Source organism: Tamandua tetradactyla, chromosome 2 (assembly GCF_023851605.1).
Source record: "Tamandua tetradactyla isolate mTamTet1 chromosome 2, mTamTet1.pri, whole genome shotgun sequence".
Lineage (NCBI taxonomy): Eukaryota > Metazoa > Chordata > Mammalia > Pilosa > Myrmecophagidae > Tamandua > Tamandua tetradactyla.
In genome coordinates, this window is record NC_135328.1 from 69,363,115 (window position 1) to 69,382,211 (window position 19,097).

General features: G+C 37.0%; 1 protein-coding gene across 3 annotated transcripts in view; it reads left to right on the forward strand.

Annotated features, from left to right (window-relative positions):
- PLAA (phospholipase A2 activating protein) overlaps positions 1-19,097 on the forward strand; it is a 107,751-nt gene that overhangs the window by 24,360 nt on the left and 64,294 nt on the right. For all 3 annotated transcript variants that reach the window (XM_077147998.1, XM_077147996.1, XM_077147997.1), the window contains exon 2: positions 15,965-16,158. In XM_077147998.1, coding sequence (XP_077004113.1) covers positions 15,987-16,158 — 172 coding nt within the window. In that variant the 5' untranslated portion in view covers positions 15,965-15,986. The remainder of the gene's footprint in view (positions 1-15,964; positions 16,159-19,097) is intronic.

The following is a 19,097-nucleotide window of genomic DNA, read 5'->3' on the forward strand; positions in this document are numbered from 1 at the left end:
TTCCTTCTTCAGTGCTCTTGCTTTAGGTTTAAGGTCCATAAAACCGCCTCCAATTGTAAGTTTCATAAGATATCTCCCTACATTTTCCTCTGTTTTATGGTCTTAGATCTAATGTTTAGATCTTCGATCCATTTTGAGTTAACTTTTGTATAGGGTGTGAGATACGGGTCCTCTTTCATTCTTTTGCATATGGATATCCAGTTCTCTAGGCACCATTTATTGAAGAGACTGTTCTGTCCCAGGTGAATTGGCTTGACTGCCTTATCAAAGATCAAATGTCCGTAGATGAGAGGGTCTATTTCTGAGCACTCTATTCGATTCCATTGGTCGATATATCTATCTTTATGCCAATACCATGCTGTTTTGACCACTGTGGCTTCATAATATGCCTTAAAGTCCTGCTGCGTGAGACCTCCAGCTTCGTTTTTTTTCCTCAAGATACTTTTAACAATTCGGGGCACCCTGCCCTTCCAGATAAATTTGCTTATTGGTGTTTCTGTTTCTGAAAAATAAGTTGTTGGGATTTTGATTGGTATTGCATTGAATCTGTAAATCAATTTAGGTAGGATTGACATCTTAACTATATTTAGTCTTCCAATCCATGAACACGGTATGCCCTTCCATCTATTTAGGTCTTCTGTGATTTCTTTTAACAGTTTTTTGTAGTTTTCTTTGTATAGATGTTTTGTCTCTTTAGTTAAATTTGTTCCTAGGTATTTTATTCTTTTAGTTGCAATTGTAAATGGAATTTGTTTCTTGATTTCCCCCTCAGCTTGTTCATTGCTCGTGTATAGAAATGCTACAGATTTTTGAATGTTGATCTTGTAACCTGCTACTTTGCTGTACTCATTTATTAGCTCTAGTAGTTTTGTTGTGGATTTTTCCGGGTTTTCGACGTATAGTATCATATCATCTGCAAACAGTGATAGTTTTACTTCTTCCTTTCCAATTTTGATGCCTTGTATTTCTTTTTCTTGTCTAATTGCTCTGGCTAGAACCTCCAACACGATGTTGAATAATAGTGGTGATAATGGACATCCTTGTCTTGTTCCTGATCTTAGGGGGAAAGTTTTCAATTTTTCCCCATTGAGGATGATATTAGCTGTGGGTTTTTCATATATTCCCTCTATCATTTTAAGGAAGTTCCCTTGTATTCCTATCTTTTGAAGTGTTTTCAACAGGAAAGGATGTTGAATCTTGTCAAATGCCTTCTCTGCATCAATTGAGATGATCATGTGATTTTTCTGCTTTGATTTGTTGATATGGTGTATTACATTAATTGATTTTCTTATGTTGAACCATCCTTGCATACCTGGGAAGAATTCTACTTGGTCATGATGTATAACTCTTTTAATGTGTTGTTGGATTCGATTTGCTAGAATTTTGTTGAGGATTTTTGCATCTATATTCATTAGAGAGATTGATCTGTAGTTTTCTTTTTTTGTAATATCTTTGCCTGGTTTTGATATGAGGGTGATGTTGGCTTCATAGAATGCATTATGTAGCTTTCCCTCCACTTCGATTTTTTTAAAGAGGTGAGGAGAGTTGGTACTAATTCTTTCTGGAATGTTTGGTAGAATTCACATGTGAAGCCATCTGGTCCTGGACTTTTCTTGTTAGGAAGCTTTTGAATGACTGATTCAGTTTCTTTACTTGTGATTGGTTTGTTGAGGTCATCTATTTCTTCTTGAGTCAAAGTTGGTTGTTCATGCCTTTCCAGGAACCCGTCCATTTCATCTAAATTGTTGTATTTATTAGCATAAAGTTGTTCATAGTATCCTGTTATTACCTCCTTTATTTCTGTGAGGTCAGTGGTTATGTCTCCTCTTCCATTTCTGATCTTATTTATTTGCATCCTCTCTCTTTTTCTTTTTGTCAGTCTTGCTAAGGGCCCATCAATCTTATTGATTTTCTCATAGAACCAACTTCTGGTCTTATTGATTTTCTCTATTGTTTTCAATTTCATTTATTTCTGCTCTAATCTTTGTTATTTCTTTCTTTTTGCTTGCTTTGGGGTTAGTTTGCTATTCTTTCTCCAGTTCTTCCAAGTGGACAGTTAATTCCTGAATTTTTGTCTTTTCTTTTTTTCTGATATAGGCATTTAGGGCAATAAATTTCCCTCTTAGCACTGCCTTTGCTGCATCCCATAGGTTTTGATATGTTGTGTTTTCATTTTCATTCACCTCGAGATATTTACTAATTTCTCTTGCAAGTTCTTCCTTGACCCACTCGTTGTTTAGGAGTGTGTTGTTGAGCCGCCACATATTTGTGAATTTTCTCGCACTCCGCCTATTATTGATTTCCAACTTCATTCCTTTATGATCCGAGAAAGTGTTGTGTATGATTTCAATCTTTTTAAGTGTGTTAAGACTTGCTTTGTGACCCAACATATGGTCTATCTTTGAGAATGATCCATGAGCACTTGAGAAAAAGGTGTATCCTACTGTTGTGGGATGTAATGTCCTATAAATGTCTGTTAAGTCTAGCTCATTTATTGTAATATTCAAATTCTCTATTTCTTTATTGATCCTCTGTCTAGATGTTCTGTCCATTGATGAGAGTGGTGAATTGAAGTCTCCAGCTATTATGGTATATGTGTCTGTTTCCCTTTTCAGTGTTTGCAGTGTATTCCTCACGTATTTGGGGGTATTCTGGTTTGGTGCATAAATATTTATGATTGTTATGTCTTCTTGTTTCATTGTTCCTTTTATTAGTAGATAGTGTCCTTCTTTGTCTCTTTTAACTGTTTTACATTTGAAGTCTAATTTGTTAGATATTAGTATAGCTACTCCTGCTCTTTTCTGGTTGTTATTTGCATGAAATATCTTTTCCCAACCTTTCACTTTCAACCTATGTTTATCTTTGGGTCTAAGATGTGTTTCCTGTAGACAACATATAGAAGGATCCTGTTTTTTAATCCATTCTGCCAGTCTATGTCTTTTGATTGGGGAATTCAATCCATTAACATTTAGTGTTATTACTGTTTGGATAATATTTTCCTCTACCATTTTGCCTTTTGTATTATATATATCATATCTGATTTTCCTTCTTTCTACACTCTTCTCCATACCTCTCTCTTCTGTCTTTTCGTATCTGACTCTAGTGCTCCCTTTAGTATTTCTTGCAGAGCTGGTCTCTTGGTCACAAATTCTCTCAGTGACTTTTTGTCTGAAAATGTTTTAATTTCTCCCTCATTTTTGAAGGACAATTTTGCTGGATATAGGAGTCCTGGTTGGCAGTTTTTCTCTTTTAGTAATTTAAGTATGTCATCCCACTGTCTTCTAGCGTCCATGGTTTCTGCTGAGAAATCTACACATAGTCTTATTGGCTTTCCCTTGTGTGTGATGGGTTGTTTTTCTCTTGCTGCTTTCAAGATCCTTTCTTTCTCTTTGACCTCTGACATTCTAACTAGTAAGTGTCTTGGAGAACGCCTATTTGGGTCTATTCTCTTTGGGGTGCGCTGCACTTCTTGGATCTGTAATTTAGGTCTTTCATAAGAGTTGGGAAATTTTCAGTGATAATTTCTTCCATTAGTTTTTCTCCTCCTTTTCCCTTCTCTTCTCCTTCTGGGACACCCACAACACGTATATTTGTGCACTTCATATTGTCATTCAGTTCCCTGATCCCCTGTTCGAATTTTTCCATTCTTTTCCCTATAGTTTCTGTTACTTTTTGGAATTCAGATGTTCCATCCTCCAGTTCACTAATTGTAGCTTCAGTCTCTTTAAATCTATCATGTAGGTATCCATTGTTTTTTCCATTTTTTCTACTTTGTCCTTCACTCCCATAAGTTCTGTGATTTGTTTTTTCAGCTTTTTTATTTCTTCTTTTTGTTCAGCCCATGTCTTCTTCATGTCCTCCCTCAATTTATTGATTTGGTTTTTGAAGAGGTTTTCCATTTCTGTTTGTATATTGAGAATTAGTTGTCTCAGCTCCTGTATCTCATTTGAACTATTGGTTTGTTCCTTTGACTGGGCCATATCTTCAATTTTCTGAGCGTGATCCGTTATTTTCTGCTGGCGTCTGGGCATTTAATCAGATTTCCCTGGGTCTGAGACCCAGCAGGTTGAAAGATTTTTCTGTGAAATCTCTGGGCTCTGTTTTTCTTATCCTGCCCAGTAGGTGGTGCTTGTGGTGCTCATCTGTCTGCGGGTCCCACCAGTAAAAGAGACTGTGGCTCCTTTAACTTTGGAAAACTCTCACTGTGGGGGAGGTTCGCCAGCCGAAGTGGCTTGGGGGAGTGCCAATACGAATCTCCCAGGTGGCCCGGGAATCCGCGTGTGGGGAGGATCGCCGCCCTCCGCGACTTGGGGGAGTGCCAGTCCAAATCTCCCAGCCGGCCCGGGACGCCAAGCGTGGCAGGGGGGCACCGGCCGCCACGGCTTGGGCTCGTGCCTATCCAACGTTCCCAGCCGGACCAGGAAGCCACTTGTGTGGAAGGGACCCCTGTCGCCGGTCTCCGCGGCTTTGGAGACCTCCAATCCAATTCCCCCAGCCGGAGAGACACTTTTTAATTGTACTTTGAATTCAGTCAGTTAATACGACATTGTTTCAGACTGCTTCAGGCCTCTATAAACCCTCTGAAATAAACTGAATTTCCACAGTCTGTAACGGACCTACTTTAGGGTTGGATGAGGTAAAGTAAGGCTTCAGCAGCTTTGCCTTTTGAAAACAACCCAGTTAAAGACACAACATAAGATTTCAGGTCATGTGTTGTATATTCCCTGAACATACCAAGGCTGAAAATGACCTCTCCTTAGTCAAATAGTTCTGTGAGATTTTTTGTTTGTTTGTTTTTTTTTTTTGAGAAAACAGCAATTCCCATCTCATCCCCCATTTCCTTTCTGGAAGGTAAACATTTTCATCTAATTATTTTTGCATTTTACTTCCATGTCTATATATAGAATGGTTGTGTGACTATTTGTTTTTCTTTTTTTCCTTTTATAATTATTAGTTCTTACTATTTAATGTGAAAATTTACATGTCTTTCTGCCTTCCACACACCTCCATCACACATGCATCTTTTCTGTGCCCTGATCCTTATAATATAATGTAGCTCAACGTAATTTTGACTAAACCATTATGTTGCATTTGCCTAATTATGATTGTGTCAATTCTGTCTATACTTAGCTGCAGAACAAGCTATGGTAATTTTTCCTGTACATTTAATTTAATCCAATTTTATTTAATTTTCCCTGAAACTATTACCTTATTTTTGTTTTTCTAATTTGCTGATTTTCTATATATTTGTGTATTTATCATTAATTGAACTTCAAATTCTTTGCTAGTTGTCTAAATTTCCACTCTAGGCATTTGAACGTATCAACTATCTTACAATTTCATCCAGACTTTAGACTTAGTCTTTCTGTCCCTGATAAACAGTAATCATGGAATCTCTCTTCATCCTCATTTCTACTATCAACATCCTATAACTGTAACTTCGTCTTTGTTGGTTTTGTCATTGCCTTTTTGAAGCAGATCCTCTGGGAGCTTCCTGAAATATTGACAACTTATATATTAAGACCTTGTAAATCTAAAAATGCTTTTATTCTGCCTTAGTACTTAAATAATAATTTGAATAGTTATAGCGTTCTGATTTGAAAATAATTTTCTTTCAGAACTTTGAACTCATGCTCCATTGTAATTCTAGCATCTGGTGTTGCTGTTGAGAATTCTGAAGCTGTTTTGAATCTTGACCTTTTATTTTTTTATTTTTTCTGTCTGTTTTCAGGCCCTAACTAGTTAGTCCTTTTAATCTGAAAACTGATGTCAGTGAGTTCTGGGAAATTTTCTTAAATAAATTCCTTTGTTTCTGCCTCTGCATTTTCTCTGTACTTTTTTTTTTCTGAAAGTGTTTTTATCTGCATGTATGTCCTATTTTTATAAATCTCACTTTCAATCTTTTTTCCTATACTTTCTGGGAGATTGCCTTGCTTTTTGTAAAATTGTGTTCTTTTATGGTTACAGTATCTTCTTTTATATCCCTAAGGATGTTAATGACATTATTTTTAAGTTAGTTTTTCTATAAGTTGTTCTAGTTTGCAAGCTGCTGGAGTGCTGTATACCAGAACTGGAATGGCTTTTTAAAAGGGAATTTGATAATTTACAAGTTTGCAGTTCTCAGGAAGGGAAAGTGTCCAAATTAAGGCACCAACAGGAGAATTACCTTCACTCAAAAAAGATGGATGGGTCAGGAGCACCTCTATCAGCTGAGAAGTCACGTGGCTGGCAACTGCTAGTCCCTGGCTCGTGGGCTCCATTGCTTTCAACCTCTGTTCCTGTGAGGGTTCTTCACTTTGCTTCTCTGGGCTGGCTTCTTTCATCTCTTGGCTTCCCTTGGTTCTCTCCAGGTTCTGGCTTGCTTAACATCTCATGGTGATGTCTGCTGGGCTCCAGGCATCTCCAAATATGGATGTCCCTGTTCTCTGAAGCAGCCATTCTCCAGGCATCTACATTTGCTCTCTCTGTTGGCTCTGAAGCATCTGTCATTTCTCCAAAATGTTTCCTCTTTTAAAGGACTCCAATAAACTAATCAAGACCCACCTGGACTGGGTGGAATCACAGCTCCATCTAATCAAAATGTCACAGACATAATTGGGCACACCACATCTCTAGGGTGATAATCTAATGAAAATTCCCACCCTATGGTATTGAATGAGGATTAAAAGAAATGGCTGTTCCCACAAGATTGGGTCAGGATTAAAACATGGCTTTTGTGAAGTACATTATACTTTCAGACCAGCACATTCCATCCTCTGAACCACTCAAAAAGACATGTTTTTTTTCCACATACAAAATTCATTCATTCCATCACAATATTACAAAGGCCTTAAACCATTTCGGTTATAATACAAATCAAAATCAATACAAAATCTCATCAAAGTTTGTTACAGGTATGTCTGTTCTAAGGCAAAATTCTCCACTGGGTCTGGACTTGTGAATACAAAACAATTTATTTGTTGCCAGTATATAAAGGAGAAACAGTCATAGAATACATGTTCTTATTGCCATGGGGAAAAATCAGATCCAAACAATTCTGAAAACCTTTGGGACAAAACTCCATTGGATTTCAAAGTTCAAGAGCCACTTATCCTTGCAGCTTTAGAAAGCGGCTGTCCCATCCTTTCAAAGGGCCTGTGCAATGGCCTTATTCTCTCTCCAAATGTTCGGGTGAGTTGCAACACTAGGGCTTGTTGGGGGACCACCTTTTTCTCAGCTCCACCCTCTTCATATATTGGGGCTGCATCCAGGCTCTCTGCAATCTTGGGGCACATGCTCAAGCCCCCCAGAACAATGGGGTGGCAGCCTGGCTCCCCCCAATCCTCATTTTATGTGCTCCTCTCTCTCTGAGTCTTGAGGTGGCACTACTCTTCCTGAACAATGAAGCAGCAGGGCCACCCTCTGCTTCCAGGGCAATTGCACCCTCTCCGTATGTATGGGTAGGTCCACTCTCCTGGCTGAGGTTTCCTGGTTCCTCACCTTAGTTTCCATGATTTTGCCTCTGAAGCCATTTTTACTTTGCTTGGTCTGTTTTCTGTCCTTTTTGGTCCAGATGGGGCAGTGGTTCTGTTTATATAGATCCCACAACACTCTTGGTTTTCTATACAGTATACTGGGATCAGGCCCATCAGACAAAAGGATTTTCCACAGATCCTTTCTGGATAACTCCATCTCCAATTCATACTTGTCCTGTGATGGCTGACTACTTCCATGATTGGATAAATCCTCATGTGGGGCCCTATTCACTGAAGTCTCACCTTCTGGAAGCCCAGAATTTTCTAGAACACCAATTTTTATTTTCTTTGTATCCAAGAGTTCAATTCTCAACTTATCTCTTTCCTCTCGCATTTTACTGTAAGCTTTAAGGAGCAGCCACACTGCATTTTCTACATTTGTACCAATAGTCTCTTGAAAGAATGCTAGGCCTTTTCTATCAAGTCTATCACATTTCTTCTAGAATCTTCCCCTTATCCATTTAAAAAGCTGCACTAACATGTTTGGTATTTGCAAAGCACAGTAGCATCCTATTTGTCTGGTACTAAATCTGTATTAGTTTTTTAAATGCTGCCATAATGTAATATACCTGAAATGGAATGCTTTTAAAAAGGAGAATTTATTAAGTTGCAAGTTTACAGTTCTAAGGCCATGAAAATGTCCAACATAAGGCATCAAGGGAACGATACCTTAACTCCAAAAAAAGGGCCAGCCACCCCCACTCTACTCAATACCTTAAATATTTTTTCATTAGTTCAGGAAATACTTAGTGCTTACCACATGTAAAACATTGTGAAAGGAACTAGGGAAGATGCAAAGAAGAATCAGATATGGATTCTGCCCATAAGAACTTTACAGACTACTACAGAGTTGATTACAAGCATCCATACTAGGAAGTACTAAGGGATACATAGATAGATTTAATGCTTTACATTTATAGATTTTTGAACATATCCTGTCTTTTACCTTTTTTTAAAAATCTAATTATTGATAAATGGTTTCTAAAAGCACGTTTTAAAGAAATGAAACACTAAAACAAAAGTAGAGTTAAAAATAGTAACTACCACATATCTTCCTTTGAAGGTTTTTTCACATGATTCAACTTCTGACTGCTTCTTAAGACTTTAAATTAGTCTTCCTTACTCTAGTTCCTACCTCTTTGTCCATTTCTAGTAGTACCTAGTGCTGCTATTTTTTTTCCCTTAGTTTTTTATTTTGAAATTATTTCAAACTTACGTGACAGGTACAAAATTAATAGAAAACCAATACGAAGAACACCAACATACCTCCCCAATTTTAATAGTTTGCCACATTTGCCATGTCATTCTATCCATCCATGTATCCAACCAGCCATACATCTATTTATCTATTTTCTAAACATTATGTATCATAATCCTTAATACATAATAATACCCAAAACATTTCCTAAGAACAAAGATAGTCACTTATGTAACTACCTTAAGTATGGTTATCAAGAAATTTAACAAGCTTATGGTTTGTATTACAGTTTTTTCATCTGTCCCAAAATTGTCCTTTTGAGCCTTTTCTCCTATATTTCAGATCTCATTCAAGATCATGCATTGTATTTAAGCTATTTCTTTTTAGTTGCCCTTTTTTTAAATTATGAAAACATTTATACAGCATAGACTTTCTCATCTCAGTTATTCCTAAGCATACCATTCAGTGGAATTAATCACATTCATAATATTGCATTAGCTTGGCCAACATCCATTACCAGCGCTTTCCCATGACCCCAGATAGAAACCTTATATCCACTATGCTTTACATCCCAAATCTGTAACAATCTTGTTGGTCTGATACCAACTGAACTTCAATACCATATACAATTATGTTCCGCAAACTCCTGTATCCCCTCACCTTTCTGTAGTTCTTTTCACAAATTGCGTATTTATACGTTTTGAGTCCCAGACCATTGATTTATCATTATGTTTTATGAATTTGCATTTTAAATCTTGTAGGAAGTGAAAAGTGGAGATATAAACCAAAGCTACATTTGTACTGGCATTTATATGTACCTGTGTCATTATCTGATACTGGAGATCTTTATCATGAAGCTCCTTTTATTGTCTAATGTCCTTTCCTTTCAACCTGAAGATCTCCCTTTAGCATTTCTTATAGGGCTGCTTTAGTGGTGGTGAAGTCCATCGGCTTTTGTTTTCTGGGAATGTGTTAATATCTCCCTCATTTCTGAAAGGCAGTTTTGCCAGTTATAAAATTCTTGAATATTATCCCACAGTGCCTTCTTGCCTCCATGGTTTCTGCTGAGAGATTGGTACTTAGTCTTTTTGAGGCTCATTTGTATATGACATGCTGCCTCTTGTGACTTTCAGAATGAATTTTCTGTCTTTGGCATTTGACAATCTGATTATAGGTCTTGATATGTGTCTATTTGGGTTTTTCCTGTTTGAGGTTTATTGAGCTGCTTAAATGTGTATAATCAGGTATCATTAAATTTGGGAAGTTTTCAGCCATTATGCCTTTGAAAATTAACTCGGCCCCTTTCTTTCTTTTCTTTCTAGGACTCCTACAGTGTGTATATTGGTACCCTTGTTGGTGTCTACCCGTCTCTCAGGCTCTACTCACTTTTTTCATTCCTTTTTCTTCTACTCCTTGGACTAATGGTTTCAGTTGTCTTATCTTCAGATTTATCAATTTTTTCCTCTGCTGGCTCCGATCTGCTGCTGAACCCCTCTAGGGACTTTTGTTTCTGTAACTGTGGTCTTCAGCTCTGGTTCCTTTTCGTGATTTGTCTGTTGATATTCTCTTGTGTCATCTGTTTTTTATTTCCTGATATCCTTTAGGAACTAACTAAAGTTAGTTAAACAGACTAAAGTTGCCATTAGTTCTTTGTCCATTTTAATGTTAGCATTTGAACACATTTAGGACACATCTTTGGTATGTCCCAGATCTGGTCCTCTTTATTAATGGTTCTAATGCTTTCTTCTTCTTTGTATGAACTATAATTTCCTGTCTCTTTGTATGTTTGTAATTTTTTTGTTGAACCCCCAACATTTTTTTCCTTATTATTATTTTTTAAAATATTTTTAGTGAGAAAACAACATACAAATACAAACATTCTTAACATATGAACATTCCATACTTGGTGTACAATCAGTGGCTCACAATATCATCTCATAGTTGTGTATTCATCACCATGATCATTTCTGAGAACATTTGCGTCACTCCAGAAAAAGAAAGAAAAAGAAAAAGAAAAAAACTCATGCATACCATACCCCTTACCACTCCCTCTTATTGACCACTAGTACTTCAGTCTACTCTATTTATTTTAACATTTGTTCCCCCATTATTTGTTTTTTTATCCATATTTTCATTCATCTGTCCATACCATAGATAAAAAGAGCATCAGACACAAGGTTTTCACAATCACACAGTCACATTGTGAAAGCTCTATCATTATACAAGCATCTTCAAGAAACATGGCTCCTGAAACACAGCTCTACAATTTCAGGCACTTCCCTCTAGCTACTGAACACACCTTAAGCTAAAAGGGGGAATATCTGTGTAATGTGTAAGAATAACCTCCTGGGTAACCTCTTGACATTGTTTGAAATTGCTCAGCCACTGACACTCTATTTTGTCTCATTTCTCTCTTCCTTTCAGTTAAGAAAGCTTTCTCAATCCCTTGATGCTAATCCCAGCTCATTCTAGGATTTCTTTCCCATTTTTGCCAGGGAGGTTTACACCCCTGGGAGTCATGTCCCATGTAGAAGAGGGAATGGCAGTGAGTTTGCTTTCTGTGTTGGCTGAGAGAGAGGCCACATCTGAGCAACAAAAGAGGTTCTCTGGGGGTGACTCCTAGGCCTAATTAAGTAGGCTTAGCCTTTCCTTTGCAGGGATAAGTTTCATGTGAACAAACACCAAGATTGAGGGCTCAACCTATTGATTTGGTTGTCCCCACTGCTTGGAAGAATGTCATTCCTGACATTCAAATGGGAAAGTTGAATTTTCTCCCTTTCTCACCATTCCCCCAGGGGATTTTGCAAATACTTCTTTATTCACTGTTCAAATCACTCTGGAATCCTGGACATTTTGATATTTTAATATGTTCTCTTTAGAATTTAGTATCTGAGGTGTTTGTTCCTTAAGTTTGTATCTATTCAGTGTTGTACAGAGTTCATTGACTGCCAGGAACTAACAACAACAATTAAAAAAGGAAAACAGAAAATGCCTTCCCTTTCTTTGCCCATTGGCTTGAACAGGTGCTCTTATTCAGAGCTCAGTGGCCTTAATAATGAGTTTTGAGAATGGTCTGAGGCAAAAGCACAACATCCCCCCAGTCTCTTCTGCACGTGGACCTTGTCTAGGTATGTGTATGTGGCACTAGGAATTCCCCCATTTACATGGATACAAATATCCTTTTTGCTGTAGGAAACAGTGTTTCCTCAGGATCCAGGGTGCTTCAGTTTATGTCCCAACATGGCACTCCTTTGCCCCAGGCAGCTGAACTTTGACAATAATGTGACGTTGTTTGGAAAGCTCTGTGAGCAGCCCTAGGTGCGAGGCACAGACATACATGCACCCATGTGTTCACAGGGATTACTCTGTTCCTTCTGGAACCAGTATCAGGGAACCTCACTGGAAGCACAGCCTGGGTCTGTGCTATGCAGGTAAGGGAAGAGGAGAGGGATCAGCAAGCATGCTGTAATATACTGCTGTTTTTAATTTTCCTTTTTCTTGATTCAGCTCACCCTGTTATTGCAAACCTTTAACTGTTCTCTGGAATTTTGAGAAAGATGTTCTGCCGGTTCTTGCTGGTTGTTCAGAGCTTCTGTGGAGGGACGGATCCCTCAAACATCTCACTCTACCACCTTGGTTGGTTTGGGGTCTTGCTGATTATTTAACCTTTTGGGAACTCACTGGTAAATTGGTTCTCCATTTTTCTTGCAGCCTACTGCTAAAGTCCTTCACTACTTTTCTGTCAGCTTCCAGTATTCTGTTCTTTTCTCACATTCACTCAGGGCTTATGCCTTTCTTTTTTTAAAAAATTTATATATGTATATATAAATATATGTTTTATTTGTGTATGTATAGATACAGATATAAAATTGTTCTAGTGGGGTTTGAGAAGGGAGCAGAAACTGATAATTATGTTCAACCTTTATCTGGGAGTCTCATCTCTTTCTGTGAACTTGTTTTATTTCCTGCAACTAGATTTTAAATCTTTTGATCTAGCTTGAGTTAGTAGTATAATTCTTTATATCCCTCTCAGCTGTTAACTTAATGCCTGTTCTAGTTTCCTAGCTGCCGGAATGTAATATATTAGAAATGGAATGGTTTTTAAAAAGGGGAATTTAGTAAGTTGCAAATTTACAGTTGTTAGGCTGTGGAAATGTCTCAATTAAGGCAAGTCTATAGAAATGTCTGATCTAAGGCATCAAGGGAAAGATATCTTGGTTCAAGAAGGCTGATGAGGTTCAGGGTTTCTCTCTCAGCTGGATGGGCGCATGGTGAACATGGGAATGCCTTCTCATTTCCCCTCCAGGCCTCTTGCTTCTTGAAGCTCCTCCGGGGCTTTCTCCTTCTTCATTTCCAAAGATCTCTGGCTGGCGGACTGTCAGCCTCATGGCTCTTCCATGATTCTGCAGCGCTCTCCTTGTTCTCAAAAGGAACTCTCTCTCCAAAATGTCTCCTCTTTTATAGGATTCCAGTAAACTAATCAGGACACATCTCCATCTAATCAAGCTTAATACCCACAATTGATTGAGTCAAATCTCTGTGGTGATAACCTAATCAAGTTTCCAACCTATGCTACTGAATAGGGATTAGAAAAACAGTTGTTCTCACAAGATTGGTTAGAATTAAAACATGTCTTTTCTAAGGTTCATAAATCCTTTCAAACTGGCACAATGCCTTCCACATAATACCATACTTGTAAGGCAGTGAGGCTAAGTGACTGTTGTGTATACAGATTGTTAACCATTCTAATCCCAACACAGTTGTTAATATACTCTTTGTCCCTTGCAGCATCCATTTTTTTTAAGTTAGTTGTTTTTTTTTAATTTTTTATTTTTATTGACAAACCAACATACAAACACATTCTTAACATGCAAAATACAGTATCATCACATAGTAGTATATTCGTCATCCATGATCATTTTTTAGAATGTTTGTATCACTCCAGAAAAAGAAATAAAAAGAAAATAGAAAAAACTCATACATACCATACCCCTTGCCCCTCCCTCTCACTGACCACTAGTATTTCCTTCTACCCCATATATATATGTGTGTGTGTGTGTATATATACACACACTTCTTTTTTTTCTCCATGAGCAGGCACTGGGAAATGAACCCAGGTCTCTGGCATGGTAGGCGAGAACTCTGCCTGCTTGAGCCACTGTGGCCCACCCCCAATATATTTTAACCTTTGTTCCCCCTATTTTTTTTCTATACCCCTTACCACTCCCTTTCATTGATCACTAGTATTTCAGCCTACTCAATTTATTTTAATATTTGTTCCCCCTATTATTTATTTATTTTTAATTCATATTTTTTACTCGTCTGTCCATACTGTAGATGAAAGAAGCATCAGACTCAAGGTTTTCACAATCACACAGTCACGTTGTGAAAGCTATATCATTAAACAATCATCTTCAAGAAACATGGCTACTGAAATACAGCTCTACAGTTTCAGGCACTTGCCTCTAGCTTCTCTAATACACCTTAAACTAAAAAGGGGATATCTCTGTAATGTGTTAAGAAGAAGCGTCAGGATAACCTCTTGACTCTGTTTTAAATCTCTCAGCCACTGATACTCTATTTTTTTAAATTTATTTACTAATTAAAAAAAATTAAGAACAAACATTAACATATCATTCCATTTTACATATATAATCAGTAATTCTCAATATCATCATAAGTTGCACCTTCATCATTTCTTAGAACATTTGCATCAATTCAGAAAAAGAAATAAAAAGACAACCGAAAAAGAAATAAAACGATAACAGAAAAAAAAAAGATTATACATACCATACCCCTTACCCTCACTTTCATTTATCACTAGCATTTCAAACTAAATTTATTTTAACCTTTGTTCCCCCTATTCCTTATTTTTATTCCATATGTTCTACTCCTCTGTTGACATGGTAGATAAAAGGAGCATCAGACACAAGGTTTTTACAATCACACAGTCACGTTGTGAAAGCTGTATCATTATTCAATCATCATCAAGAAACATGACTACTGGAACACAGCTCTACATTTTCAGGCGGTTCCCTCCAGCCTCTCCACTACATCTTGAATAAAAAGGTGATATCTACTTAATGCGTAAGAGTAACCTCCAGGATAACCTCTCGACTCTGTTTGAAATCTCTCAGCCATTGACACTTTGTCTCATTTCACTCTTCCTCCTTTTGGTCAAGAAGGTTTTCTCAATCCCTTGATGCTGAGTTTCAGCTCATTCTAGGGTTTTTCTCAATCCCTTGATGCTGAGTCTCAGCTCATTCCAGGATTTCTGTCCCATGTTGCCAGGAAGATCCACACCCCTGGGAGTCATGTCCCACATAGACAGGGGGAGGGTGTTGAGTTTGCTTGTTGTGTTGGCTGGAGTGACACTCTATTTTTGTCTCATTTCACTCTTCCCCCTTTTGGTCAAAAGATTCTCTCAATCCCTTGATGCTGAGTCCCAGCTCATTCTAGGATTCTTGTCCCATGTTGCCAGGGAGGTTTCTACACCTGGGAGTCATGTCCCACATAGAGAGGGGTTGGGCAGTGAGTTTGCTTGCTATGTTGGCTGAGAGAGAGAGAGAGAGGCCACATCTGAGCAACAGAAGAGGTTCTCTGGGGGTGACTCTTAGGCCTAATTTTAAGTAGGCTTAGCCTACTTAACCTTATCCTTTGTGGGGATAAGTTTCATATAAACAAACCCCAGAATTGAGGTGGAGCACCCATTTTTTATATATCCTGTATTAGTCCTTCTTTTGCATGTTGGGAGTGATTGATATTCACTAGTACCAGTTAATGCTTCAAAGTGTGAAAGTGTCCTCGCTGTGTTTAGGGCTTATTGATAGAGGACTCCATTATTTTAATTGCATGAAAGTTTTCACTTAACAGGGATTTCTTAGGGTAGAAATGAAAACTGAGAAAGAGAAAAAGCTACTCATGATATTTTGGTTTATTTCCTTTTCCTTCTACTTAATACAGGTAAATATGTTAATGTTAAGTATATAATTAACATACTTTTATCAAAAAAACTCTAATTAAACTTCTCCTAAATTGATGTAAACTTTTGTAGCAGGTAATGAAAATCAGCCACTTATTATTTAATTTAAGGCAATGCTTTCTTAAAAGAATATGTATCACCTGGGTTCAATTCTGGACCCTGTTCCTCAAAATATATATATGTACTCTATAATACAGATTGTTTTGGCAGTTTGTCCTGGGTTAAGTCAAGGGACAAATGTATATCTTACTAATTATTATATATTTTCAGTCCTAACAGGGGCTTTACAGAAATGCACTGTATGAGTGGCCACTCCAATTTTGTATCTTGTGTATGCATCATACCATCAAGTGACATCTATCCTCATGGACTAATTGCCACTGGAGGAAATGACCACAATATTTGCATTTTCTCACTGGACAGTACTGTACCACTTTATATACTAAAAGGCCACAAAAATACCGGTGAGTACAACGCTTTCGTTGATAATTTTCTATTTGCAGAAATTTTAGCCTTTTAAAAGTAAAATTCATATATGCATTTTCTCAAGTGTTTATTTTGTTTTACCTGTAGCTATGGCAGGATAGTTTGAACCTTTTTTGTATCACTTTTAGTCTGTGAATTCTAGTAGTTCTCTATTACAAATGCATCATTGTCAGTAAAAGTTGACATATGTATATGTAAAAAGTGGTATTCAGTTATAAAGGAAGTAACTGATTTTGATTCTTCAGCTGTTTTGTGCAGGGAACTTATTTATACAGAAAAACTAAACGTATTACTTTATCTTTTAGCTGTAATGTCCGTATTTATGGAGCAGATTGACAATCCAGAAGAAATGTGTTTAGGGCTTTGGTATCATTATTGAAGAGTAGTCAATACTAGTGAATGTCAATTTCTGTGATTTGTGTACATCCGTAGATATTGTGATATTCCTGAATTTGTGTATACCTTAATAGTTCTTTGTTATAAAATGTGCTTTATCAGTGCAGTGTGTATACTTTTTTGTTTTAATAGTTTAATAGTTTGGGTTACACATAAGAATATAATATGGCCCATAAATGTTGTTCATTTAATCCCTTTAAAGAGTTTCTAAATTTTGTGTCTGTGTGAAATCTTCAATGCAAAGATAGATAGATTTTTTAAAAAATTTGGAAACCATAGAATGTATAGAAATGTAGAGACATGGTATTCCATAATTAATTATTTTTTTGTTGTTGTTGTTTTTTCTCTCTTTTTTTTATTAATTAAAAAAAGAATTAACAAAACAATTAGAAATCATTCCAATCTACATGTACAATCAGTAATTCTTAATAACATCACATAGTTGCATATTCATCATTTCTTAGTACATTTGCATCGATTTGAAAAAGAAATAAAAAGACAACAGAATAAGAATTAAAACAATAATAGAAAGAAAAAAAAAAAACAAAAACAAAAACAAAAAACCTATACCTCACATGCAGCTTCATTCAGTGTTTTAACATAATTGCATTACAATTGGGTAGTATTGTGCTGTCCATTTCTGAGTTTTTATATCCAGTCCCGTTGTACAGTCTGTATCCCTCAGCTCCAATTATCCCTTCTCTTTTTTTTTTTTTTTTTAATTAACGGAAAAAAAGAAATTAACCCAACATTTAGAGATCATACCATTCTACATGTGCAATCATTAATTCTTAACATCATCACATAGATGCATGATCATCATTTCTTAATACATATGCATTGGTTTAGAAGAACTAGCAACATAACCGAAAAAGATATAGAATGTTAATATAGAGAAAAAAATAAAAGTAATAATAGTAAAATCAAAACAAAACAAAACAAAAACCTATAGCTCAGATGCAGCTTCATTCAGTGTTTTAACATGATTACTTTACAATTAGGTATTATTGTGCTGTCCATTTTTGAGTTTTTGTATCTAGTCCTGTTACACCGTCTGTATCCCTTCAACTCCAATTGGCCATTATCTTACCCTGTTTCTACCTCCTGCTGGACTCTGTTATCAAGGACATATTCCAAATTTATTCTCGAATGTCTGTTCACATCAGTGGGACCATACAGTATTTGTCCTTTAGTTTTTGGCTAGACTCACTCAGCATAATGTTCTCTAGGTCCATCCATGTTATTACATGCTTCATAAGTTTATCCTGTCTTAAAGCTGCATAGTATTCCATCGTATGTATATACCACAGTTTGTTTAGCCACTCTTCTGTTGATGGAGATTTCGGCTGTTTCCATCTCTTTGCAATTGTAAATAACGCTGCTATAAACATTGGTGTGCAAATGTCCGTTTGTGTCTTTGCCCTTAAGTCCTTTGAGTATATTCCCAGCAATGGTATTGCTGGGTCGTATGGCTATTCTATGTTCAGCTTTTTGAGGAACCGCCAAACTGCCTTCCACAGTGGTTGCACCATTTGACATTCCCACCAACAGTGGATAAGTGTGCCTCTTTCTCTGCATCCTCTCCAGCACTTGTCATTTTCTGTTTTGTTGATAATGGCCATTCTGGTGGGTGTGAGATGATATCTCATTGTGGTTTTGATTTGCATTTCTCTAATGGCCAGGGACATTGAGCATCTCTTCATGTGCCTTTTGGCCATTTGTATTTCCTCTTCTGATAGGTATCTGTTCAAGTCTTTTTCCCATTTTGTAATTGGGTTGGCTGTCTTTTTGTTGTTGTTGAGTTGAACAATCTCTTTATAAATTCTGGATACTAGACGTTTATCTGATATGTCGTTTCCAGATATTGTCTCCCATTGTGTAGGCTGTCTTTCTACTTTCTTGATGAAGTTCTTTGATGCACAAAAGTGTTTAATTTTGAGGAGCTCCCATTTATTTATTTCCTTCTTCAGTGCTCTTGCTTTAGGTTTAAGGTCCATAAAACCGCCTCCAATTGTAAGTTTCATGAGATATCTCCCTACATTTTCCTCTGTTTTATGGTATTAGATCTAATGTTTAGATCTTTGATCCATTTTGAGTTAACTTTTGTATAGGGTGTGAGATACAGGTCCTCGTTCATTCTTTTGCATATGGATATCCAGTTCTCTAGGCACCATTTATTGAAGAGACTGTTCTGTCCCAGGTGAGTTGGCTTGACTGCCTTATCAAAGATCAAATGTCCATAGATGAGAGGGTCTATATCTGAGCACTCTATTCGATTCCATTGATCGATATATCTATCTTTATGCCAATACCATGCTGTTTTGACCACTGTGGCTTCATAATATGCCTTAAAGTCAGGCAGCGCGAGACCTCCAGCTTCGTTTTTTTTCCTCAAGATGCTTTTAGCAATTCGGGGCACCCTGCCCTTCTAGATAAATTTGCTTATTGGTTTTTCTATTTCTGAAAAATAAGTTGTTGGGATTTTGATTGGTATTGCATTGGGTAGGATTGACATCTTAAC